The 22,871-nt window shown below is 30.0% G+C and overlaps 2 protein-coding genes across 2 annotated transcripts; both read right to left on the bottom strand.

The window, feature by feature from the left end:
- Positions 1-1,156: 1,156 nt before the first annotated feature.
- On the bottom strand, positions 1,157-2,379 carry LOC25501883 (uncharacterized). The gene has a single exon (XM_024771936.2). The coding sequence runs from the start codon at positions 2,362-2,364 to the stop codon at positions 1,507-1,509; it is 858 nt and encodes a 285-aa protein (XP_024627704.1). The 5' UTR covers positions 2,365-2,379; the 3' UTR covers positions 1,157-1,506.
- Positions 2,380-7,884: 5,505 nt separating this feature from the next.
- Positions 7,885-9,055, bottom strand: LOC25501882 (EPIDERMAL PATTERNING FACTOR-like protein 1). The gene is made up of 2 exons (XM_013591322.3): positions 8,642-9,055; positions 7,885-8,436 (listed from the first exon to the last, which is right to left on the bottom strand). The coding sequence occupies exons 1-2, from the start codon at positions 8,762-8,764 to the stop codon at positions 8,188-8,190; spliced, it is 372 nt and encodes a 123-aa protein (XP_013446776.1). The 5' UTR covers positions 8,765-9,055; the 3' UTR covers positions 7,885-8,187.
- Between the last annotated feature and the right edge of the window lie 13,816 nt (positions 9,056-22,871).

Here is a 22,871-nt window from a genome sequence, read left to right as displayed (position 1 = left end):
TCCTCTAATGGTAGGGGAAATCTCCAAGTTTTTTTTGACAAAGGTATACCAAAAAACTCTCAAATGATAGGGGGTAAAAGCCTATTAATCCATATGAAAATTATCATTTGTTTCTACTTTTAAACCCTTAACATTTTTCTTAAAGAAATTCTTAACAAGTTAGCAAAACCCATTTATAAATTATATATATGTTAGGAAAAAAAATTCACAGATTTCGGAATTTTCTTTGTGTGGTCTAAATGTGACTATTTTGAAAAGTTCCTCCATTTTTTAAGTTTTAAGAAATTTCATGGCTTATTAAAATTTTATAGACTATATAGTGATTATCATGGATGTGAATAAAATTATACTCTCTTTGCTTCAAACTGTACAACGTATTTTGAACATTTCATACGTATTATGAAATGTAATTAATTTTGTATTAAAAAAAAGAAGTAATTGAATTTTGTATGAACATCTTTCATGTATAAGAATAAAAATTGCGATTATAAGAAGATTCATTTAATTTAGAAATTTATGTTCTGGTGCTTTGCTTCTATTCGTGTTATATTATAAAGAAAAAAAAAATATATGGCTTAGATTTTAAAATACTATTCTTTTTAGTAAAAAAAGAAGATATTAATAAATAAAAGGGTAGATACTCTTAAATAACTCTGCTTACAAGACCATCTCTAATGGGAGGGTCTTAAACATTTAAGACTCGGTACCTATTAGGTATCTCCATTGGGGTGAATTTTTTTCAAGATCTTATAAGACTCAGAATCTTATTTAAGACCCCCAACTTTAAGCGGGGTCCATACGCTTTTAATATTAAAAAATTAGAATGTAGTGATATAAAATTATTGATAGTTGATTAGTGGGTCCAATTTAAGAACTTTGTGTGAGATCTGGATTGGAGGGATTAAGTTAAGTACTTATTAGGTACTACTATTAAAAAATTATAAATGAGTGATGTGTACGCGTGACACATATTTAAGAACCCAAAAATGGATGTCTCCATTGTGGATGCTCTAAGAATGTTAATCTTTAATCATCGAAAAAGATTAATATAACAAACCAATAAAAAATAAACAAACAATAAACATAAATAATAAATAAATTAAATCAAAAACAAATAGAAGATTAAAATTAAAAAAAATTAATTTTTACTGCTCAGTTATCTAATCGCTATTAAACATTTATTTAATAAAATATTTAATAATGACCCCATACATGAGGTGGAGACTGGAGATAACAACGATTATAACAACGATTAATTTTTACACACCTCCATCCATTCCATTCCATTCCCCTTCCTCTCACTCCTGCGATTCCTCTCCTTCTTCTCTCTCTGACAACAACTTAATTTTTGATTGAAGATTGATCAGAAAAACTTGGTGAAAACTTCACCCATTAAATTTCAATTCCAATTAATCTTCACACTATTTCTTTAAATAAAAATTGAAGGTTTTTACAAGATTTTGAATCAATTCCATTAGGTGTAGTAAAACAACTTCTGAATTATTTTCAAGTAAGGATCCCAATTTGTATAAAAATTCCACTCCCTCCTTTATAGCATTCAAAGTAGATACACATTAACCTCAAAACACCACCAAAAACAAAGAAAACAAGCATCATAACAAGTCCTCTCTTATGATTACCACTGCTGAAATAATAAGATCCTTTTAACGCTCCAGTACCATAAATACCCTCCAACACTGATACCACAATACTCATATTCCATATAGCACTACATTCCAAATATATCATCAACAATTTTCCAACAGCTATAAAACAAATTGATCCAAAAATTATGTAGCACCATCTAGTAAAAATGAAACAATTGCTCACGGTCCATGGAAATGCAATAAGAAGACAATTTGATAATGCAAGTGTATACAAAGAAGTGATAAATGTTCCTTTCATGGTTGACACATCAATTGAATTTTGAAACATGTGTTTGAGACTCATTTTGGGGTTTTCTTCTGAATTTATTATAAGCTTTGAAGCTAAATCCATAGTTAATACTTTAGAACAGAATTCTAGGAAATGAAGAGGGATAGTGTAAATAAATCCAAGTTGAATCAAAAGAGGTAGATAGTCTTTGCTAAAACTTGGGCCATTATAAATATCAATAACTGAATAGAAACGAAGTTGATTTCTTTCATGGAAAGGTAAAGGTAAGATGATTTTTGGAGTTTGAACAAGAGTTTGTTGGAACAATGTTTCGAAGTAAACCATGAGAAAAAAGAAAGGAAGTGAAGTGAGTAAAGTGAAGATGATGAAGTTTATGTTTTTGAAATAGATGGTTAGAGTTTCACCCAGGATATCTAAGACATCAATGTTCTTCTTCTGCTTAATAACATGTTTGGCTTCACTCTCCATTCTAGATTGGTTGAATATGAGAAGCTCAATGTAGATTCTAATTTATAGTAAATAATTAGATCTTGTATCTTGATTCTTACCTTCCAGGAAATACACCCTTTGGTACAATGTAGTATTTGACTTTTCATACAATCAATGCTTTTGAATTTGTGGCATGAAATAATAGTCGTCACTTGTCATCCTCCACCTTTGACTGTGCGACGACATTTATTTTTTGTTCTTGTATTGTTTGACTAGTCATATACACTTGTGTATGAATGCCATCCACATTATCCTCTAAAGAAAAAGTTCATATAGCAATCTACCAATATGAAAAACGACAGATAAAGATATGAATAAACGGTGAAAAATTAATTTTACACTAAAATTTAACTTATTTGTTGGGTGAGCCAAAATAAATTAATATCTATGAAAAAGTATTTGATTAATATTAATTTTACACTAAAAATTGAACTTATTGGTTGGGTGAGGCAAAATAAATTAATGTATCTCATATTTGATAATTTATCTCATTAGATTGGACTGCTATCAAATATGCAAAGAATTATTTTTAGAAAAATGACATTTTTACAATTATTTTTTGATAATTTTTGTGACAAATTTCTCTCTTACTTATATTATGATTTTACTTTCTCTCTTTATTATATTGATTTGGTTTTTGTGTCATGAGAGTTTAACACCAAAAACATAAAAATTCATATTTAATTAATGTTTTATTAAAAAATTATAATTTCTTTGGGAGAGATTGTTATGATATTCTACCCATTTCTGAAAAAATTTCATTAAAAAATATGAAAGTTAGACATGAGTTGACTAAAAGTATGGACTAATTTCATGAATGAAATTTTTTAGAAAGACCAAAAATCTAAAAATTATTTCAGGGGGAATGAAATCAAATGTTTGTATATTTAGGGGATCATTTACTTATAGTGCATGACGTATTTTAGCACGATAGTGCACGACTATTAACGTGGCATCCCTAAATTTGTTTAAACCAAATTTTAATTAAAATAAATTTTAAAATTGAAAAAGTAGTGGAATGCATGGGTCGTGTGTATTTGACGACGGCAAGTGTCGTGCCATTCAGCATTAATGTTTACTTATTTAACGTATTTGGTCAAATATCCCCTTTAAAGAAATCTAGACTTCTCTCCATTTAATAATCTTATTATATTCAATTAATCCATCGTTTTTCAAATATCGTTTTTAATTAAAAAGAGAGGATCACAACTCTTAAAAAAACTACTAAGTCAAATATGATTGGTGGGTGTGTAAAATCATATGTTGTGATGGTCGGTAGATGTGTAAAAAAATCATATGTTGGGAGAAAGGAAAATCTTAGTTATTATCTAAGTTATGATCCATTGACATTATCTATAAATTTTTATCGAATCTCAATCATTAAATTTAATCAATCGTATGGTTGAAATTACATCACCAAATTAAAATGAGCACATTGCAATGGATCTTGTTCCAAAATTTATTCTTTCTTTATTTTTCATTTGTCATCGCATCAAATCAAAAGAACTTTTGAAGATAATAAGTAAAATTAAGAAATTGTTCCAAAGCATCGGTGCTATATATAGCTAAATTCCTCAATTCCAAAGTTAAGTCGACCTAAATCTAACAAAACAGTGGATTGAACATTTGAAATATCAAATATTATAGAAAAGCAAGACTGATGATTACTTGATCACCATTGTTTTATATTATTATGAAATTTGTGGTAATGGTTTATTATTCCAAATTTTTTTCATCGGCAAATTCTGGACAAATGTTAAAAGTCAAACCATAATTCTTCTTTTCCAATTTTTTGTTTTAATAAGGAAGAAGCATCACCATTAATTTTACAGGAAAAAAGAAAGAGTTGAGGAGGCGGAAACTGCAATTTTGAAGAGTAGGCATCATCTTTCTCTCTTTCTCATCTCCAAAAGAAATAGAGTCTTGTTGAAAAAGATAGACACGCTAATATTATTATTATTTTTTTAATGGGATTTTAAATATTTTTATAAAAAACAAGTCTTAATTGCACTTTTCTCCCTATCTTTGTTAATTGTGCAATTTTGCACCCCCTCCTTTTTTTTTTGAGCGATTTTGTACCTCATTTTTTGCCCCCTTTCTGATTTAGCACCCCATCTTTGTGTTTAATTGCATTTTTGTACCATATTTTTTTGCTAATTGTGTGATTTTGCACCCCCTCCTCCTTTTTTTTAGCGATTTTGTACCCAATCTTTTGCCCCATTTTCTCTCTTTTAATAATGATTTTGAACAAAACACAATTGGCAAAAGATGGGGTGCAAAATCGCTAAAAAAAAGAGGTAGGGCAAAATTGCACAATTAACAAAAGATAAGGAGGAAAAGTGCAATTAAACAAAAAAAACAAAATATATCTTTTGTCAACAAAAATATACATCTCATGGTCATAAGATCATATTCATTTTTTTTTTTAAAGGATAAGGTCATATTCATTTTTTTTCCACAACAAAAATATTGATAGGATCTCAATTTTATTTTTTTTGTTAAGTAGCCTAATGACTAGAGCTGACACAATTTAATTGTGGAGAAGTGGAGTGTCTGGGGTTCGAACTCCAGCCACTGCATATAAAATGCAATATCCCTACCAACCTATGAAGCCCGGATACGAGATACGATACTGCACCGATACGCCGATACGGAAAAATTTCAAAAATCAAGATACGATACGGCTGGGATACGTTAATAAAAAAAATTATATAATTAAATGTACAATATAATTATAACCATTTTTTTAATATGCAAATATATTAACAAACACAAGAAACCAGGCTCGTACTACATTAACATAAATATAAATAATATTGACGATTGAGAGAGTGGTCATTAGTCAATTACATACGAAATATATACAAAAAGAGCACTATCAGTATTATACATCAATGCTACAGTATATCCAAAAGAAACTTGTTAGTGCTATATTATATTGATCCAAAAAAGAAGCACTATATCCAAAAAAGAACACATCAATACTAAGAGTTAATATTAACAAGTAACTAACGTTTACATCTCCTCTCCTCCATTCCCATCATCAAGATACAAATCAGCTTCCAAATCCGGTTCATCCAAAGACAACTCTGCTAACTCAATTCCAACACCATCAAGCGGTTTATGCACATCTCCACTAATGTCCCACATTGTTGATTGTCCTTTCTTATATCCATCTTCTTTCCTTGACAAGAGTTGAAGATTAGTATGCACATAAACCAAATCTTCTACCTTTTTTGGATCCATTTTGTTTCTTTTCAAAGAATGGATAAAAGAAAAAGTACTCCAATTTCTCTCACAACATGAGGAAGAACAAGGTTGCACAAGAAGCTTTAAACCCTAATTTCTCGACGGTGGCCAAAGTGGACGGCGACCACTTTGGAAGAAAAAGTTGAAACCCTAAATTCTTATAAAGAGAAAGATGCAATTGTTTGTGTGGTGTGGGTCGTACTGGCACCAAAGAAGATAAAGGAAATGTATATATATTATAGTAATATAATGTTTTTACTCTTGTTTTTTACAAAAAAAAAAAACAAAATCAAAATAATATAAAAAAAACCCAAGTATCTGTGCGTATCGGGACGTATCGGATAATTATTTTTTAAAAAAATAAAATTTAATATTTGGATATTATCCGTATATGTATCGGGAAGTATCAGACAGATATTGGTGCAAGATACGCAGGGAATACGGTACGTCATCCATTTTGAAGTATCGGGGTTTCACAGCTACCAACCAACTGAACTAAGCTCAGAGAGATGATCTCAACTTATTTATAAGTTTAAATAAAGAGTCTCTCAAAAAAAAGTTTAAACAAAGATATTATTAAAACAATAAAAAAAAACATCACATCTAATTGGAAAAGGGGAATGCTAACGACTTTTTGAGAGGTACATTTTAAAAACTTCAAATGATAAATTTTTAAGAAAAATTGTGTATACAATATATTGAAAGCTTAAATATTTAATTTTTTTAATGAATAATTTTTAATTTAGAATACTTAAGGATTGTTTCAGACATTACCCTTCTAGTCAATATTATATATTGGATTTAGAATTTGAGTTTACTTTCTACGTAAAACAGTTATTCATCAGTATTTATTTATTTCTCAGCTACTTTCTTGATAACTCGAGAATTAACATACAAAAGATGATATCTTCGATTTTTTTTGTTAACCTTTTGTAAAAAAAATAAGTAATTATAAGGAATTGATCAAAACTGAATTAATGTTTATTGAAGATTAAATTGAGCAAGTATATATACAGAGGAGAAAAAAATTGTTCGGTACTTCAGACATAAAATATTTGAGCACTTGTAACAAGGAAATTACAATTTTATAGATACCCCAAAAATATTTAGTCCCAGTTTGGTTTCACGGCCACCAACCGCAAACGCACGTTTACAGCCATCTACCGTGATTTGACTGAGATTGAGGTTGTTTGGATCTCAGTTATGGAATTGATTATGAATCTTGAAATCGATTCTAGTTGAAGTAACATTTTGTAGCTTTTGCGTTTCCCTTAAATCAATTCTAAAGTAACCACAAGCAATATGTCAATTTTGCTCTCTTTAATAAAAGGAACTTTGTTGTGTATGGTGACGATCTCTTCCTTCCTTCAATTCATACACATCAGCTATCATGTCATTTTTGTATTGCAAAACAGTAAGTTTTTGTGTCAATGTTAGATAAGATATGACTCCAAAGCGAAAGACCCCCCGTTTTTTTGTTTTAGTACATCCCTTTCTGTTCAAAAAATTTGGAAGTTTTTATCGTTATCCCTTATTTAACGAATGGATCACCCCTTTCATTTATTTAATAAACTAAACCAAAATAATTGTAGATGTTGAATTATGAAAACATGGGGAAAAGAAGCATAATAAAAAGTGTTTTTACGTCCTTAAAAAAATGCTTTTAGTTTTTAATAAAAATTGGGCTAATCTTTAGGTTATATTTGTATTAATTATTTTTAAGTTGAAAAAAAATTATTTAAAAAATGATATACAAAATTTTAAATATTTTACAAAAATTGAAAAAAAAAATTGATCCACAAATATATATATATATACACACACATATGTTATAACTTAAAATCCATTTTGGTCATTTACATATCCAAAAGCAATTTTGACACCGAGAGAGTATCCAAACAATATTTTTCATACAAAACACTTTTGTTGTGAGTATATCCAAATATAAATCAATTCACATTAAACTTATTTTAACGAAAATCAATTCTATCAAAATCAATTTTTCCCACCGCACAACCAAAGAGACATTTAGTATCCATAGAGATCTAGAAGATAAGCAAAAGTTCATGAGACAGATCCACACATTACGAAAACAGGGAAAGGGACAATTGCAATGGACAAGACAACCTCCTCTCCTGTCCTCTGTCTGACAACAAAATTAGCAAATAATCATCGTAAATCGCAAAGAAATTACAATTAAAAGATCTAGTCATCACATTTCCTATCATAAATTTAATCACACAAATGCAGTAGATGAAGGTTTCTGAAAATATAGATGCAGCTAGCATAACATAGGAATTCAGGTCTATAACAAACTTTGTACAAATGTACTACGTACTATCATCAAACTTGTATACAATCAATGCTGACGCAAACGTCGGATTAACCACATAGGACACCTAAAACTATACTAGTAATTAAAACACAAATATCATTAATTAATTAATATTGATAATTTAATACAAAAAAAGATGGGTAATTTTCATTTTCATTTTCATTTTACTTGATTAGGAGGAGCAAAATCTTGGATCCACAAGGGTGTACAATTTCTAATTAAGGGTTGAAGAAGTGGTCACCACAATGACATTTCCACCCTAATGGCTTGTAATTTGAGTACCTGCTGTTACCTAATTGTAAAGATGGGCTAAGCCATTTTTTCATGGAAGCAACCTTGGAAGGGACAGAATCTTGTCTTGGCAAAGATGGCACCTGAACTGCCATGCATGGATGACACTCATTGCACTTGCTGTGACAACTTGGTGGCATTGAACCTAACCTGTTTTTCTCTTCAAATAACAACTCCTACACATATATTAACAAACCCATTTTAGATTGTTAGTAATTACTATACCATACACAAACTCAGAAAAGTTGTATGCATGTATGAAATCACGGTGAATTTGACAAAATCACATTGACTCGGTCAAACTCATTGTGAGTTCAAACATGCATAGTATATAGGATCTATGAAAGAGTAGAATATGGCTTTAGTTAGATTAAAGCATACCCGAGGAGGAATTGAAGGCTGCAGCTTATTGAAGCAAGAAACTAGAGGAAGCAAATGATGGAGAAGAAGAACTATGATAAGCAAGGTGGTTGTTGAGTAATGATATGAGTTAAGAGAAGCCATGAATTAATGCATATTATGTCAACCGGTTGAAGTCATTCATCATCTAAAAAGAAGAAAAGTGAAAATAATTATTGTAGTAAGTGATTAGTGAAGTGAGATCCTAATGGCAGTACTCTCTGTAACTTTTTTTTTTTTTTTTATCGATTTGTGGTTGTGTTGAGGCTTGTGAAGCAGAGAGAAAAGAAAGTTAGGAGAATGAATACAAATGAGCTGTATGAAGGACCCCTTGGCCAGTGTTCTAGCCTTGGAGTCTATATAGCAGCTTATTTTACTAGCTTTATAAAAAAACAGAGTATTTATCAATGAGAAAAATAATGAAAGGCAAAGGCAAAGGCAAAGGCAAGAGGTAGTTAAATTTGGGCATTTATTGTGCTATCTAATTTTTGTCTCGGTTCACCGCCTACACATTCATCGCTTTGACTCCGGTGGACCTGTTCAGGAAAAATACATTAGACATTCAATAAATTTAAAAAATATTTTTAATTTGTTTATAAATGTGATTGAAAAATATTTTTAATTTGTTTTTAAATGCAATTGAAGAGAGTATGATACTTATGCGTACAAATGACTATTAAGATGTCCTCGTGAGTTTAGCTCAGTTGGTAGGGATAACGCATAATCATAATATATGTAAAGTCTGGGGTTCAAATCCAGACCACCACAAAAGAAAAAATGACTATTAAGATATTTTGTTTATTTAACCAATGTATGGTACTCACTCTTCCAAATTACTACATAAGAAAAAATGACTATTAAGATATTTGGAGTATTTGATGTTTTGATAATTTTACATAAATTAGTAAGTGTAATTAGTTGTATAGAAGGAGAGAACATATAAGTCAATTCAAAAAATTATCTTTTATTAATGGTAAATATATGATAAATTAAGGAATTAAAGAAAGAGTAATAAATACTTCTTCCGTCCTAAATTGTATGTCATTTTAGAAAAAATATTTGTCATAAATTGTATATCACTTTACAATATTAATGAAACATTAATGTTACTTTTCCTATTATATCCTTAACTATTTATTACTCTTTCTTCTTTCAATTTTTTCATTTATCTTTCTCATATCATTTATTAAGGACAATTTTGTAAAACAACTTATAATATCTATTTTCCACACAATATTAATAACATTTTTTAATATGTGTGAGATGCCCAAAACATCGTACAATTTGAAACGGAGGGAGTAGTTGACAGTATCATAGAAAAAATAGTATTTATATTTAATGATTCATTGATATTGCAAATTGACTTATAAGTTATAATTTAAGATAATTTTTTAAACAACTTATATTTTTAGACGGAGAGAGTATGACATAGTTTGTTTTTCTGTGAATAAGTATGTTACGACTTCTTGTTATTAATTAAAATGATCTTAAAGGTAATTTATCATCATTTTTGAAGGGATTCGAGCTCAATATTGTGTTTGGTTTGCAAAACAGCAAGCACTGGACAGAACAGTACAACACAATGCAGAACAGCACAAGACAAATTTTTTATGGCATTGAGTAATTTTTTGTTTTATATGATTTTTGAGCGACAAAATGCTATTTTGGTATTTTAGACAACTTGTACGTGGGACAAAAAGTTGTGATGTGGTTTGGTGAGGGACAAAAATATGAGTTTTTGTCCTGTCCCTTGCCTCTAGTTTGTCCTGTACCTGAAACAGTTTTACAAATCAAACACTGGACAACTAGAGTTATTCTGTCCTGTCCTTCATTTTTTTAGCAAATCAAACGCACCCTTAAAGTCACAAGATTAGAACTTAATACTTAGCTAGCACCTCGAGTGTTTTTGGCAAATATGTTTTTCTCCTTCATTTAATTAAAAAATTTATCTTCCCCAATTTTTTTAGACAATCTTTAAATCAATGTTTTGAAGTTAAAGGCTTAAAATCTGGGAGTGTGCTATTCCTTAAGGTCTCGGATTCGATTCTCTCTAGTGCTAATTTGAGGGGGTTAACTTCTTAAAAAAAAATGTTTTGAAGTTAAAATAAAGTTTTGAAATAAAAATGATTCTACTTAAACACCTTGCAAAATCAATTTAGGCATTTAGAGTTACTTTTACATCTTATAGAAGTAAGTGCGTGTCTTAGATTGGCAGTGAGTTTCTCGAAATTACGGTGGCTCAACCATGATATTTTTTAGGTATGAAACATAGAAATGATCTTTGTACAACCATTTTGTTACAATTTTTAGGACAACCCTCTCTCTCATACAATTAGTATGCTCTTACTTTCTCTCTTTATTGCTTTGGTTTTCATGTCAAGATATACATTTCTTTCTATATTCTTGGTTGTTCTATAAGTTATACAAAATGTGGTTGTTCAAAAAACACACCTCTTTTTAATAACATGAGAGTGTTTCATTAATTATGACAATCTCAATGTCAATCAAAATTTTACAAGTGTGTTTGGAAGAAGAAATTAAAAACTACTATTGAGAAGTTATAATTCTAAACAATTCAAACACTTCAATTAATTTCTTTATTTCTAAATATTTGTGCTTTGATAGAATCAGGGTCTATCCGACACATATTGTCTAAGAGTAAGAGAAGCCAAATCTTCTCTAAAAAAATTCTTTCTCATCCATTTATCGAGGATAAGTGGTTTTATGCCATTTTTTGACATAGAATCACTCATCTCCATCTTTTTTTATCTCTTTATTTCGATGTAAATAAGTGGTTTTTACATATATCAAGTTTTTTGTTGTGTTTATTTTTTGTGATTTTATTGTGCGAGTGTGGCATTGTGTTGTTCGTTTGATTTTGATTTCGCGGCGTTGTATCAGTCTAATATGAATACCCATGCGACGTTTTTTATTTTGCGTCTTGTTGCGGTGTTCGTTTGGTTCTTATTAAAAATCCAACTTCAATGGATGATTTAAGTGTCGATGTTTTTTTTGATGCTTTATTCTAACGAGATCAACTATCTAGTTGTTATAAAGAAGGTTTTTTTTTTTTTTTTTTTTAAAAAAACATGGTTGGTTTACATTCTTATTGTCTACATTAATCTTGTTTTGGTGGGTTTGAGTTATCCCCCCATCCTTTGTTTTGTTTTTTTTCTTTTCATATTGATAATACTATTAGAGAGATTGTGTATGTTTGGTGTTATATTGGAGTGTCATAGTTAGGATGTCATTGTGTTGCCATAGTGCAATCATCTCCAATTCGGGTTAAAAAAATAAAGTAAAATATGACATCTTTTATGTCTTCACTAAGTGAAAATAAAATCAAATTGGAGGTATAAGATGATTATCGTGGTAGTTTTATCCTTGGGCCGTCCTTGAATAGAGTAATAGAAATCTTCATTCTTAAACTATGTTGGACTATATTTAAGATATTTCAAAAAGTTGATGGACTAGATCAAAATATGGAAAATATGACCAATTCGTAATTTTTGATAATTTATAGAGATCGGTTATAAAATTTAAAAGAATCATAAAGACAAATTTGATATTCATATTATATGAAGTAAAGAAAGAATTTCAAATTCTTAATTTATAATTAGTATTTAAAATTTCTTAATTTTAACTTGACAAAATACTTCATAAAATTCATTATTTTAAAAAATTCTAAATTTATCATCCAAAGAACTAAATTTACATAAAAGAATTTAAATTACCCTACAAAATTACATTTCCTCAACAAAATCTTTTAACCAAACGTTATTGGTTTCAAACTAAACGGTAGATTGTGGATTTTGGGTGTAAAGTACGAATTAGCTACCCCAACTTCAAGTTCTTACGAAGGACGAAGAAAGTGAATATGATTAAGTGAGGACAGACATGTATTTATTCTTCTCCCCTCAAAAAAAAAAAAAAATGTATTTATTCTTCTCATAAACAGAACTGGCCCCCCCGTATGATATCTAACAAAACTATAGCATAATAAAAAACATTGACAATTGAAGACATTAAGACATGTCAAAAACATTGACAATTGAAGACATGTTTTTGTACCATTGTATTTTATTTATCCTCAAAACTTTACCGCCATGTCAAAAAAATGCACAAATTTAGACATTAAATTCATATCGACTCGTCAATATTTTAGGGTATATTCACGTAACATTGTTTTATTTTTTGGAGCCATTAAATTTTTCTTAAAAATCCTAGACTGATAATAAAGATTGTCCCCCTCATTTTATTTTATTTTTGTATAAATCAACAATATCTAGTATAAGTACACCGATACACAAACTCATACTTACTATTTCGAAATATTAATTATCATTTCAGTCGTATGATAAGAATCAACCGGTAAATAATATTTTTTGAGAGGAGAATCAACCGGTAAATAGTAATAAGCCTAGTTGCATTGATCATTTAGCCGTCCGTTTTACTCAAATTTGATATATAAGCAATGTGCATGCATGTAGAGCGCGATGGTGACATGATTGATTATCCTATAATCATTAGGTTGATAATGAGTTCTTCAGCCATATGACTTAAGTTCGATATTGTGACACATTAGAAGAAGAAAAAAAAAATTCCTTGAGACCCGTCCACCTTTGATATGAATTTCCGAAATTGATCGAACACATTTCATATCAAAAAAAGCATTTTACACCAAATAGACTTAAAAAGCATGTGGAACTTTTATTGTTTCAGTTTCCTTTTCAAGGTTACTTGATTCATTGCTGTGTTAAATTCCGCAGCTTTCAACTAGTCAAAGCTGCAATTAGACTATCGACATTGCACTGAGAGGGTGAGAGGGATAGTGACTGTGTGAGTGACCATAGTACACATCTTTTTTACTACTGAGAAGAGCATGAAAAAGATGTGTCTCCAATTCCAAATATTAATAATATTTTCCAATTTGTACACTTTTGCCCATTTATCTAAGCTTTCATTTTTGTGTTGTCACAAATTGAGTGCTGATGATACTTCATTTTCTCCCAAGTTTTTTCCAATGGAGGGTCAATACAATTATTTACCATTAATTGGAGGAGTAAAAAGTTCAGGCAAAAGACAAGGACACTCACCCTACCTCTCTTGCGTCTATATTATTATTGTGTACCTTCCAAATTCGTCCTCAGTTCCTTGCTTGCTCTGCATTCTGTTTCAGCGTTAGAACAATTAAATGAAAAAACAAGTACTATGAGTTCATAGTCACATGGAATGCCGGATTTATTGGCACTCATAATTTTGACGATTGTGACAAAGGATAATGGGTATGCATGGCCCTCTCTCAATAAACAATTTATTTCCAGCTTACAACACAAACTCTTATTACACTAAGTGTTCATGTAAAACTACTTTTATAGCAAAAGATAGAACAAATTTAAATTGTTTTTGCATAAGCTATAAGCTGATTCTATAAATATTCTTACGTGACTTATGAAATTCAGCATAAAATTGTTGGAATATTTTATTAAATATTTTTATTTAATTATTATATTCCAATATAATTATATGTGATAACAATTTTTTATTAATTGCGTAAAAAACACTTTTTTATTAATTATATTTCAATTAATAGTCTATTTTAATTAGTGATGAAATTATGTAATAAAACTAATTAGAAATATAATTGGTTAATTAATTAAATATACAATCAATTGATATGAGTTCAATATGAATGAATATTAGATGACTCGTTTTGGAATAATAGATACTTTAACACTCTATATATAGGCTATGATGTTCGTCGTAAGGAGTCTCAGGTGAGAAATAATCATAAGCCGGCGAATGCTCCTCGTTTGTCTCTTTATGTTTTAGATTGTTGTCGTTGATAGACTACCAACAAAGAAATCCAGGTATTTACAGTATTTTTAATAAATAAACATGATGTAGATCCAAATTAACAAAATAAAATATCAAACTACCTGCATATAATGGGACAAATCAAAATTATTGGTATCCTCATGGCTCCGATCTGCAATGTCGACAACCTGGCCATTAGTTGAATCAATAAATGATTGAAGTTGATCTATTAATGCAAACAAAAAGAACACCACATCTAGACCGGAAATCAAACAAACGCTGCACAAAAAATAAAATCAAACAACACACTCGATCAATGAAATCATGAAAGAAAAGTTAATACATGTGAAAGCCCACTTATCTCAAAAAAATTAGGGTTGGATTTTCATAATGACGAATTTATAGAAACCTACCCTTTATGAAGTGAACAATTAGCCAGGGCTTTAAATGTTATCTCAGTGTTCTTGTTTTTTTTTAGGTTTTGTTTGGGAGTTTGAAGGGGAAGGGAGGGGAGGGTTTTGGAAAAAAGGAAGGAGTGAGTGGAAGAAATAGAAGACATTGGGAGGAGAGGGCTTTGGATGTTAATTTTTTACTAATAATAAAAAATCCCTCTCATTTAGGGGAACTCAAAAATTGTATTGGGGAAGGGTTTTGGGGGATTATGGAAGATTTATATAAATTTTTCAAATTCAATCTATGTTATTATAATATTCTTAAAATTAAAAGTATATTAATCATAAGTATTAGTTTATCATTCTCTAAAAAACTGTTATTTCAAAAATTGTGAACTTTTTGCCTATTTTTCTATATATTTCCAACCCCAAAGCCCTCCCCTCCCTTCCCCTCCAAATTCTCAAACAAAGCCTTAGCTTCCACCACTCCTATTGATTTTTTTTATTTTTTTTTTGACAAAAATAAATGATATTCATTCATTCAAATTGGTAGAGTACATCGATACAATGAAAATTCGCTAAAAACAAAAATGATGAATCTGCAACGTTGACGACTTCAAAGTCATTGATTTGATCTGCACTGGATCGAAGCTGATCTGACAATCTGAACCGAACAAATACTTGAACGAAACAAGAAAGGCAAACAACGTCGTACAAAGACGACGAACAAAACAAGGTCGCACTAAGACAACGAAATCACAAAAAAAGAAACGAAATAGACGTGTAAATCACTTATTTCAATAAAAGGGAAATATAAAAACAAATTAGAGGGGTGATTTTGTGTCAAAAATTGACCCTAAATCACCCCTCTTTGGTGGATGAAAGTGAAAAAATTAGGGTTTTGGTGATGGCTCCAAAAAGAGAGAAGGGGACATGAGTCAAAAGTTGAAAACCTATACCACTCCTATTGATTGTTTCTTCCTTTCTTTCAGTATTTTTTGAAGGTAAAATTGTCGCCAAAGTTCTCCTCCAATTTCATCATGTTTATTTGCCTCAGCTGTGTTTGTTTTGATCTTAATTGAATCAATTGTTTATTTACGTCAATACATTTATTCAAGTTGGTTTCGCTATGAGCTTCGATCAGTTTCAATTAATTAAGCTATTTGAAAGCTTATTGCAATATTGTTCATGTCAGAATTTTTTTCCCCGCACACATGTGTGGATGGTTAATTAAATATCGAATTAATTAATATGAGCTAGATACAAGTAGATGCAAAAGTTAGTTTTTTACCATTAGATCAAACGAAGAACACGTCCTTACCATACTCCTTCATTACTAGATTTTGTAATTTTATTATTTTAAAACTATTTTTTAAAAACAAAAAATATATTTCAAAATTAAAATAAACATATAAAAATAAAAAATAAGTTTAAAAATATGGAAATTAATTTTCCAAAATTTTAAAAAATAAAAATAAACTTTTTGAAATAAACTTGTTTTCAAAAAATTTAATTATGATTTTCGAAGATTTAATTTTTGTAATTTTCAAATTTAATTATGATTTTCCGAAACTTTGAAGAATTCTCGATTTCACCTTCAGGTAAGGTTTTACATTTTTTTCGAACTAAAAAAATTCTAAAAAAATATGGAAATTAATTTTTGAAAATTACAAAAATTAAATCTTTGAAAATCATAATTAAATTTTTTGAAAACAAGTTTATTTCAAAAAGTTTATTTATATTTTTTAAAATTTTGGAAAATTAATTTCCATATTTTTAAGTTTATTTTTTATTTTTAAATATTTATTTTAATTTCGAAATATATTTTTTGTTTTTAAAAAATGGTTTTAAAATAATAAAATTACAAAATCTAGTGATGAGGGAGTATGATAAAGATGTGTTCTTGGTTTGATCTAATGGTCAAAAACTAACTTTCCCATGGTAGAAAAAAAGTAGCTTTCCCATGCTAAACCTCACCATCAATGTATATACAAGATACAAAAATTGTCATAGAGAAATACCATGGTCACACTCCAATAAAAAATTGACACTTGATCCCTTCTTTTTTTTCCTTTAACCTGTCACCGAGACAACAAGTATTCTTTTTTCCTTTCTTTTTTTTTTTTTTTTTCAGTGTCTTCCTCCCCTCTGACTTTGTGTTTGTGCCCATGCTGATGCTGGAAACATCAACATCGTCCTCCTTGAAGAGTAACGGTACCGACCTAATAAGAAACCCGTTTTTGATTTGCTTCAATTTGTAGTCCTGCATACACCCCCTTTTCAAGAAGACCCATGTCGATGTCTTTTTCATTGAAAACCCATGGAAAAACATCATCATCCCAATTTGGTACCCTTGATTCCAACGCTCACCATCACCAGATTCGACAAGATTCATCTTTTTCTTTCATTTTGCAATTACACAAATTGAGAAGAGGGGGTTCATGTTACAAATTGAAAATGAAAGTGAATTAAAATGGGAGAAGGATGGTGTTGAAATTGAGAACGGGAACAGGAGAGAAATGGAAAAAAAATGGAACAATGATAATGGCTCACTACCACAGTCTCTCTCTCTGCAAAATTGTCACAGGAGCAAACTGGAAAAAAAATTACTCCATTTTGTTTTTTTAAGGAATTGCTTCATTTTTTGTTAAGAGAGGTGTTATTTGAACAACTATTTTGTATGACAACTTCAGGGACAACCAAAATATAGTAAGAAATGTGAGTCTTGGCACAAAAACCAAAGCAACAGAGAGAGAAAATGAGAATATGATGTGAGTATGAGAGAGAAAGTTGTCACTAAATGGATGTTCAAATATCATTTCTCTTTTTGTTAATGTTTTGTAACTTGAATAACGTGTAACAAGTAAAAGGAATAAAAAAAGAGTATTATGGTTCACACATTTGGTTTGGCTTAAAAACATGAGTAATTTACTCAAATATCCTTCAGCAGTTAACTGCCGAATTTTTAAAGAACCGGCTGTTGTTAACTGCCAGGAAAACTTCGGCAGTTAACTGCCAAGGAATTTCAAACATGAAATTAAATAAGGAAATACACCTAAATTTTCCCTTAATTAAATTTAATTCTTTACTACATGATTCTTTTTATAACGTTGTTGATTTCATTCACATAATTTTGTTGCCATAAATGAAGAAATATGAGATCCTAGAATTACATATTCGATCACGTTACTTACTAGTAAATAGAAAAGATGTTTTATTTCTAAAAAAAAGAGGTTTTATTAATAGAATAATTACAAATATAATTATTTGAAAGATATATGAATAATATCTAAAATATTATAAAGTAATAATAGGTTAGTCAAACCTATAAATAATGACAGACATCAATGAAATTAATTAAAAATATAATTATTCTATCATTTATAATTTTTTTTGTTGTTGCATTTTTTTTATTGAATCACCATTTTAGGTCCATTAATTACTGATGGCAAACATTTTTATTTTTTGTTGTTGCGTTTTTCATGTTAATTAAAGTAATAATATCTGAAATATTAGTATAAAGTAATAATAGGTTAATCAAACCTATGAATAATTACAGACATCAATGAAATTAATTACTAATAATTACAAATATAATTATTCTATCATTTGTAACGTTTTTGTTGTTGCATTTTTTTTATTGAAATCATCATTTTAGGTCCATTAACTACCGATTGCAGATATTATTCATCTTTCATATTTCTTCATTTATGGCAACAAAATCATACGAATGAAATCATAAAAATAATTATGTTTAATTCCTTAAAAAGATTAAAGATTTAAATTTAATTAAGAAAAATTTAGGTGTATTTCCTTATTTAATTTCAAGTTTGAAATTCCTCGGCAGTTAACTGGAGCCGGTTCTTTAAAATTTCGGAAGTTAACTGCCGAGGGGTGTAACACCCTATCTCTATTAAAGCGATAAAACACACGAATAATTCATATATTCAAAAAATAGACGCTACGTCATCAATACAAAAACCAAAACAACATGCATATATAAAAATTCTCAACAGTCGCAGCGGATATAAACCATATACTTCAAAGCATACATGCCATGATATTAAAATACATAATCATAAAAAAATTCTTCAAGTTCAGACAAATGGGTAAATCCCCAAACATGAATAAAATTCAAACAGATAATCTAGAGTAATCAAAACAGACACCTAGATCAAAATCTATCCTATACTCTAAGACACGATAGCAGAGATAGCTCCCGTTATCCAAGCAACCACCGAGCAACTCACCAAAGCAACTAATACTGCACAACGTCTACCCATCCATACAGACAGGTTGGCGGTCAAAACCATTGGGGGTAAGCATTACATCAATCATAACCCACATAGACAGTTAGACATGAATAAATCAATTCAAGTATCATATAATTAATCAAGAGTAATAAATTTCCATATACACGTTCATTTCAAAATTCCAAAATCTCACAATATGTATTCATCAAAGACACTTATCATCAACAATCATCATTCACATGCCACAAATAAGACTCATGTCAACATGATATGCACCTAGTTCGACACATATATGCATGTGGTGCCAAATCACCTCAAGGTCGTCACCTTCGATGCAACAAAAACATCGTATGTAAGATTTCACACCCGTCTTACATAATCACCGAAGTAAAAGAGCACCCCTCTTTTACAGCTACAAGACTCAACATGACTATGATGCATGGACATACAAGCAAAGACTATACAATGCAAAATCACTCATAATTTTCACAACAGTATAAAGGATAACTTCCACATATATTGATCATCTCCACAACAATTGCATTATCAAGTATTTACGTCCACACAACATTCAAGTCATAATTCAAATAAGAGTCATCATCACATTATCACCATAATCATCAATAATCATCAATATCATTCAACATCAACTACATCATATAGTTTCACCACTCCAAATATTTCTCATATTCCAAGTAAAGAGAAAATACAACACCTTATGATAAATATCATATTCAACATAGAACAATCCATTCACACGTCATCATTTAGTCATATAAGGCTAGTCACGAAAGATCATAAGATATTTGGCTTAAAAGAAACATTCCCGATAAAATCCATATCAAGTGGCAAACGGGCAACATTGATAATTCCCAAAACAAGGTAACATATTCAAGTTTGAAAACTCACAAAATAATCTTATACAATCATGTAATCAAGAGCTTAAGCCACTTACAAACTATTAGACATTAGTTCAAAGTATAACTCAAGTTTGTATGAGAAAATTCAAGTTCACATTTCCACATTCCCTCCCGAAATATTAAGTTTAACATGATTACGATGTTTGACCAACTTTACAAGTCTTACCTAAGTCTATATGAACTGTAGTTAAACTTAGTAATCTCATTTAGTTCACAAAAGTTCATTTCGACAAAAATCCAAAATTTCCAAAAATATTCAAGTTTCAATCCAAGATGGAAAATCCCAAATTTGAATGAGTAAAACATGTTCCAGTAGGTTTAGGAGTTCAAACGGAGGTTAAACAAGTTGAAAGAATCATTTTACAAAGCTCGGATTGGCCTCCTAAAGTCCGGAACAAAAATCAAAGGTTGCTGAAACTGGGCACGTTCGCTTAAGCGACCACCTTGTTTGCTTAAGCGAACAAGTTCCAGAAGCTACAACAAAAGTTCGATTAGTTGTTCGCTTAAGCGAACCAGGCACAGAACCTACCGTGATTGTTCGCTTACTCATTCGCTTAAGCGAACAGTCATAATTCTGCAGAAAAAATATTACAGGTTTCAACCCCTTTTCACCCAAAATTCCCAAATTTGATCTCCCAATGCCCAAATATGTTTCCAAAGTTTGTTTATAGGTCAAAACAAAAAAAAAGGGTTCCCAAGAACACATCTAACATGAAAACAATTGCCAATTGAACATAATTCACCAAATCAATCCATTTTTACAAAACCAACAACAACAACTTATTTTTCATCATCAAATCATGATATGAACACCCAAGCCATAAATCATCAACAACAATATTCCTTAACAACAACAACATCAATTAAACATGATTCTCAACAGAATTCAACAACAATATAAAACAATTCAACATTTAGAGCACAATTCACAATATATCATTTTCACATACTATGAACATGCAATTTCAGCAACAACAATTCAATTATCACCAAATTCATGCATACAAACACATCACCATAATTAAAGCACGAATTTCAACAATGATGGGATAAAACCGCAAGTGCACGGTTCTATCGAAGTAGTAATGAAAAGAGTATCGTTCCGACAGGGAGTTGTTTAATTTAATTAACTTTAGTTGGTGATTAGAAGAGAATCAAGTTGCAAGATTGTTGTTTTCAAATGGAAAGAGAAAATAATAATAAAAGAGAGCCTTGGGATCGTTGGTCCGTCACAGGCGACAAATCATTCACAAGTCAAGCCATTAAACCTAAAACCTTATTTTAGACCTAGTTTTTAAAGACGAGTTTCTCTTAAGCCTATCACATCTCCTATCGGTCTCAGTGAGTGTGTTCTTCTAGCAAGCACGCCTATTTTCATGGTTGATTACTATTAGAATCCTTGAAGTTCGAAACTCTATAAGTCTCAAGGTTCACTAGACTGTTTTCATGTTTCGCAATCCTTGTCTAAATTCACTTGATCGAATATTAAAGCTCCACTTTCGTTTTATGAATTAACATTTGGAATAATGGTTTAACGATTATCAAACCCTCCACTTTCGTTTCCACAGTTTGATAATATTTAATCCATGTTAAAACGGTGAATTTAAAAGAGAAATTAGGGTTACATAATATTAAGGTTTAATGCTTGACTTGATTAGGATTATGTCATTAGACTTATCCAACAATTCCAAGACATAAGAAGTCTACTCACTCATGTTCATCGTAGACATGGAGAAGAAGAGAGAAAGCATAAAAGTAAATGACAAGAAAGTAAAGGAAAAGAAAAGAACTTTTATTCAAAAGACAATTGTCACTTATTGAATTCCAAAGAAAAGATGAATATTTGTGATGGCTAGCTACTCTATTTATAGGTAACATTCGACTTAAAATCTAAGAAATTACATCACTAGAATGTTCCACAAGCAAAGGGCTTTGTGGTAAAACCAAATAGAGTAGCTTAGAATCTAAGCAAAAGCAGCAAAAGGCTGTCTGGGAGGTGGCCTGGCCGTGCCAAGCTTCTGACTTCAGGGAGATATATTTTTGTCTCCGAATCTTTGTATTTTCGCACCGAATCAGCTCCAAAACCCCTTTCTTTTGCTCCAAGACTCAATCCATTAAATATTCATTTCTGAAATATAATAAAATGCAATTGAAGTAAAATAGCTCAAAAAGGAAATAATATTAAAATAAAATAAACTTAAATCTAATTAAAATGAAACTAAATATTAAACTAAAACATCTAATTATTGACTCATCAAACAACTATGAACAATAATCAATTATTCAACTAAGCACTTAATCATGCAATTAATGATTATGATTGAATTCTAACCCCCTTACCTTAATTAACACAAATTCTAGCACAAGCTTCACTTTAGATCCTAGAATCTTCACCACCTCTTAGGTCTTCTATTCTAACCCTTTTCCTCTTCTCCTGCACTTTCTCTCTCTACCTTTCTCTAAAAATATTGTGAAATGAAAAATGAATGCTATTTTCTCTTAAACAAGGTTTATATAGGCTATTCTCAAATGGACTCAACCCTAATGCCTTAGTGGACTTATTCCACCCAATCACAATTCTAAAATGTTTCTACACTTAACGGTAAAATACTAACAACGGTCACTTACCGGTTCACAACTATTTAACATACTAGTAACTTAGTAAAAATAATGGTTCTCACTAAAATACTAAAAATAATCCTCACTATAATTACTATTTCACCCTTCTAACATGAAAACCCATGAAAATGCACCCAATGATAAAATAATCACACACAAGCACAAATAAACACATAATAAAACAATTAAAATAAATCTAACGAAAATCGAA

Source organism: Medicago truncatula, chromosome 8 (genome assembly GCF_003473485.1).
Source record: "Medicago truncatula cultivar Jemalong A17 chromosome 8, MtrunA17r5.0-ANR, whole genome shotgun sequence".
In the NCBI taxonomy this organism is placed as follows: Eukaryota; Viridiplantae; Streptophyta; class Magnoliopsida; order Fabales; family Fabaceae; genus Medicago; species Medicago truncatula.
Note: the sequence above shows the minus strand (reverse complement) of the source record. Positions and strands in the feature narration are given on the sequence as shown.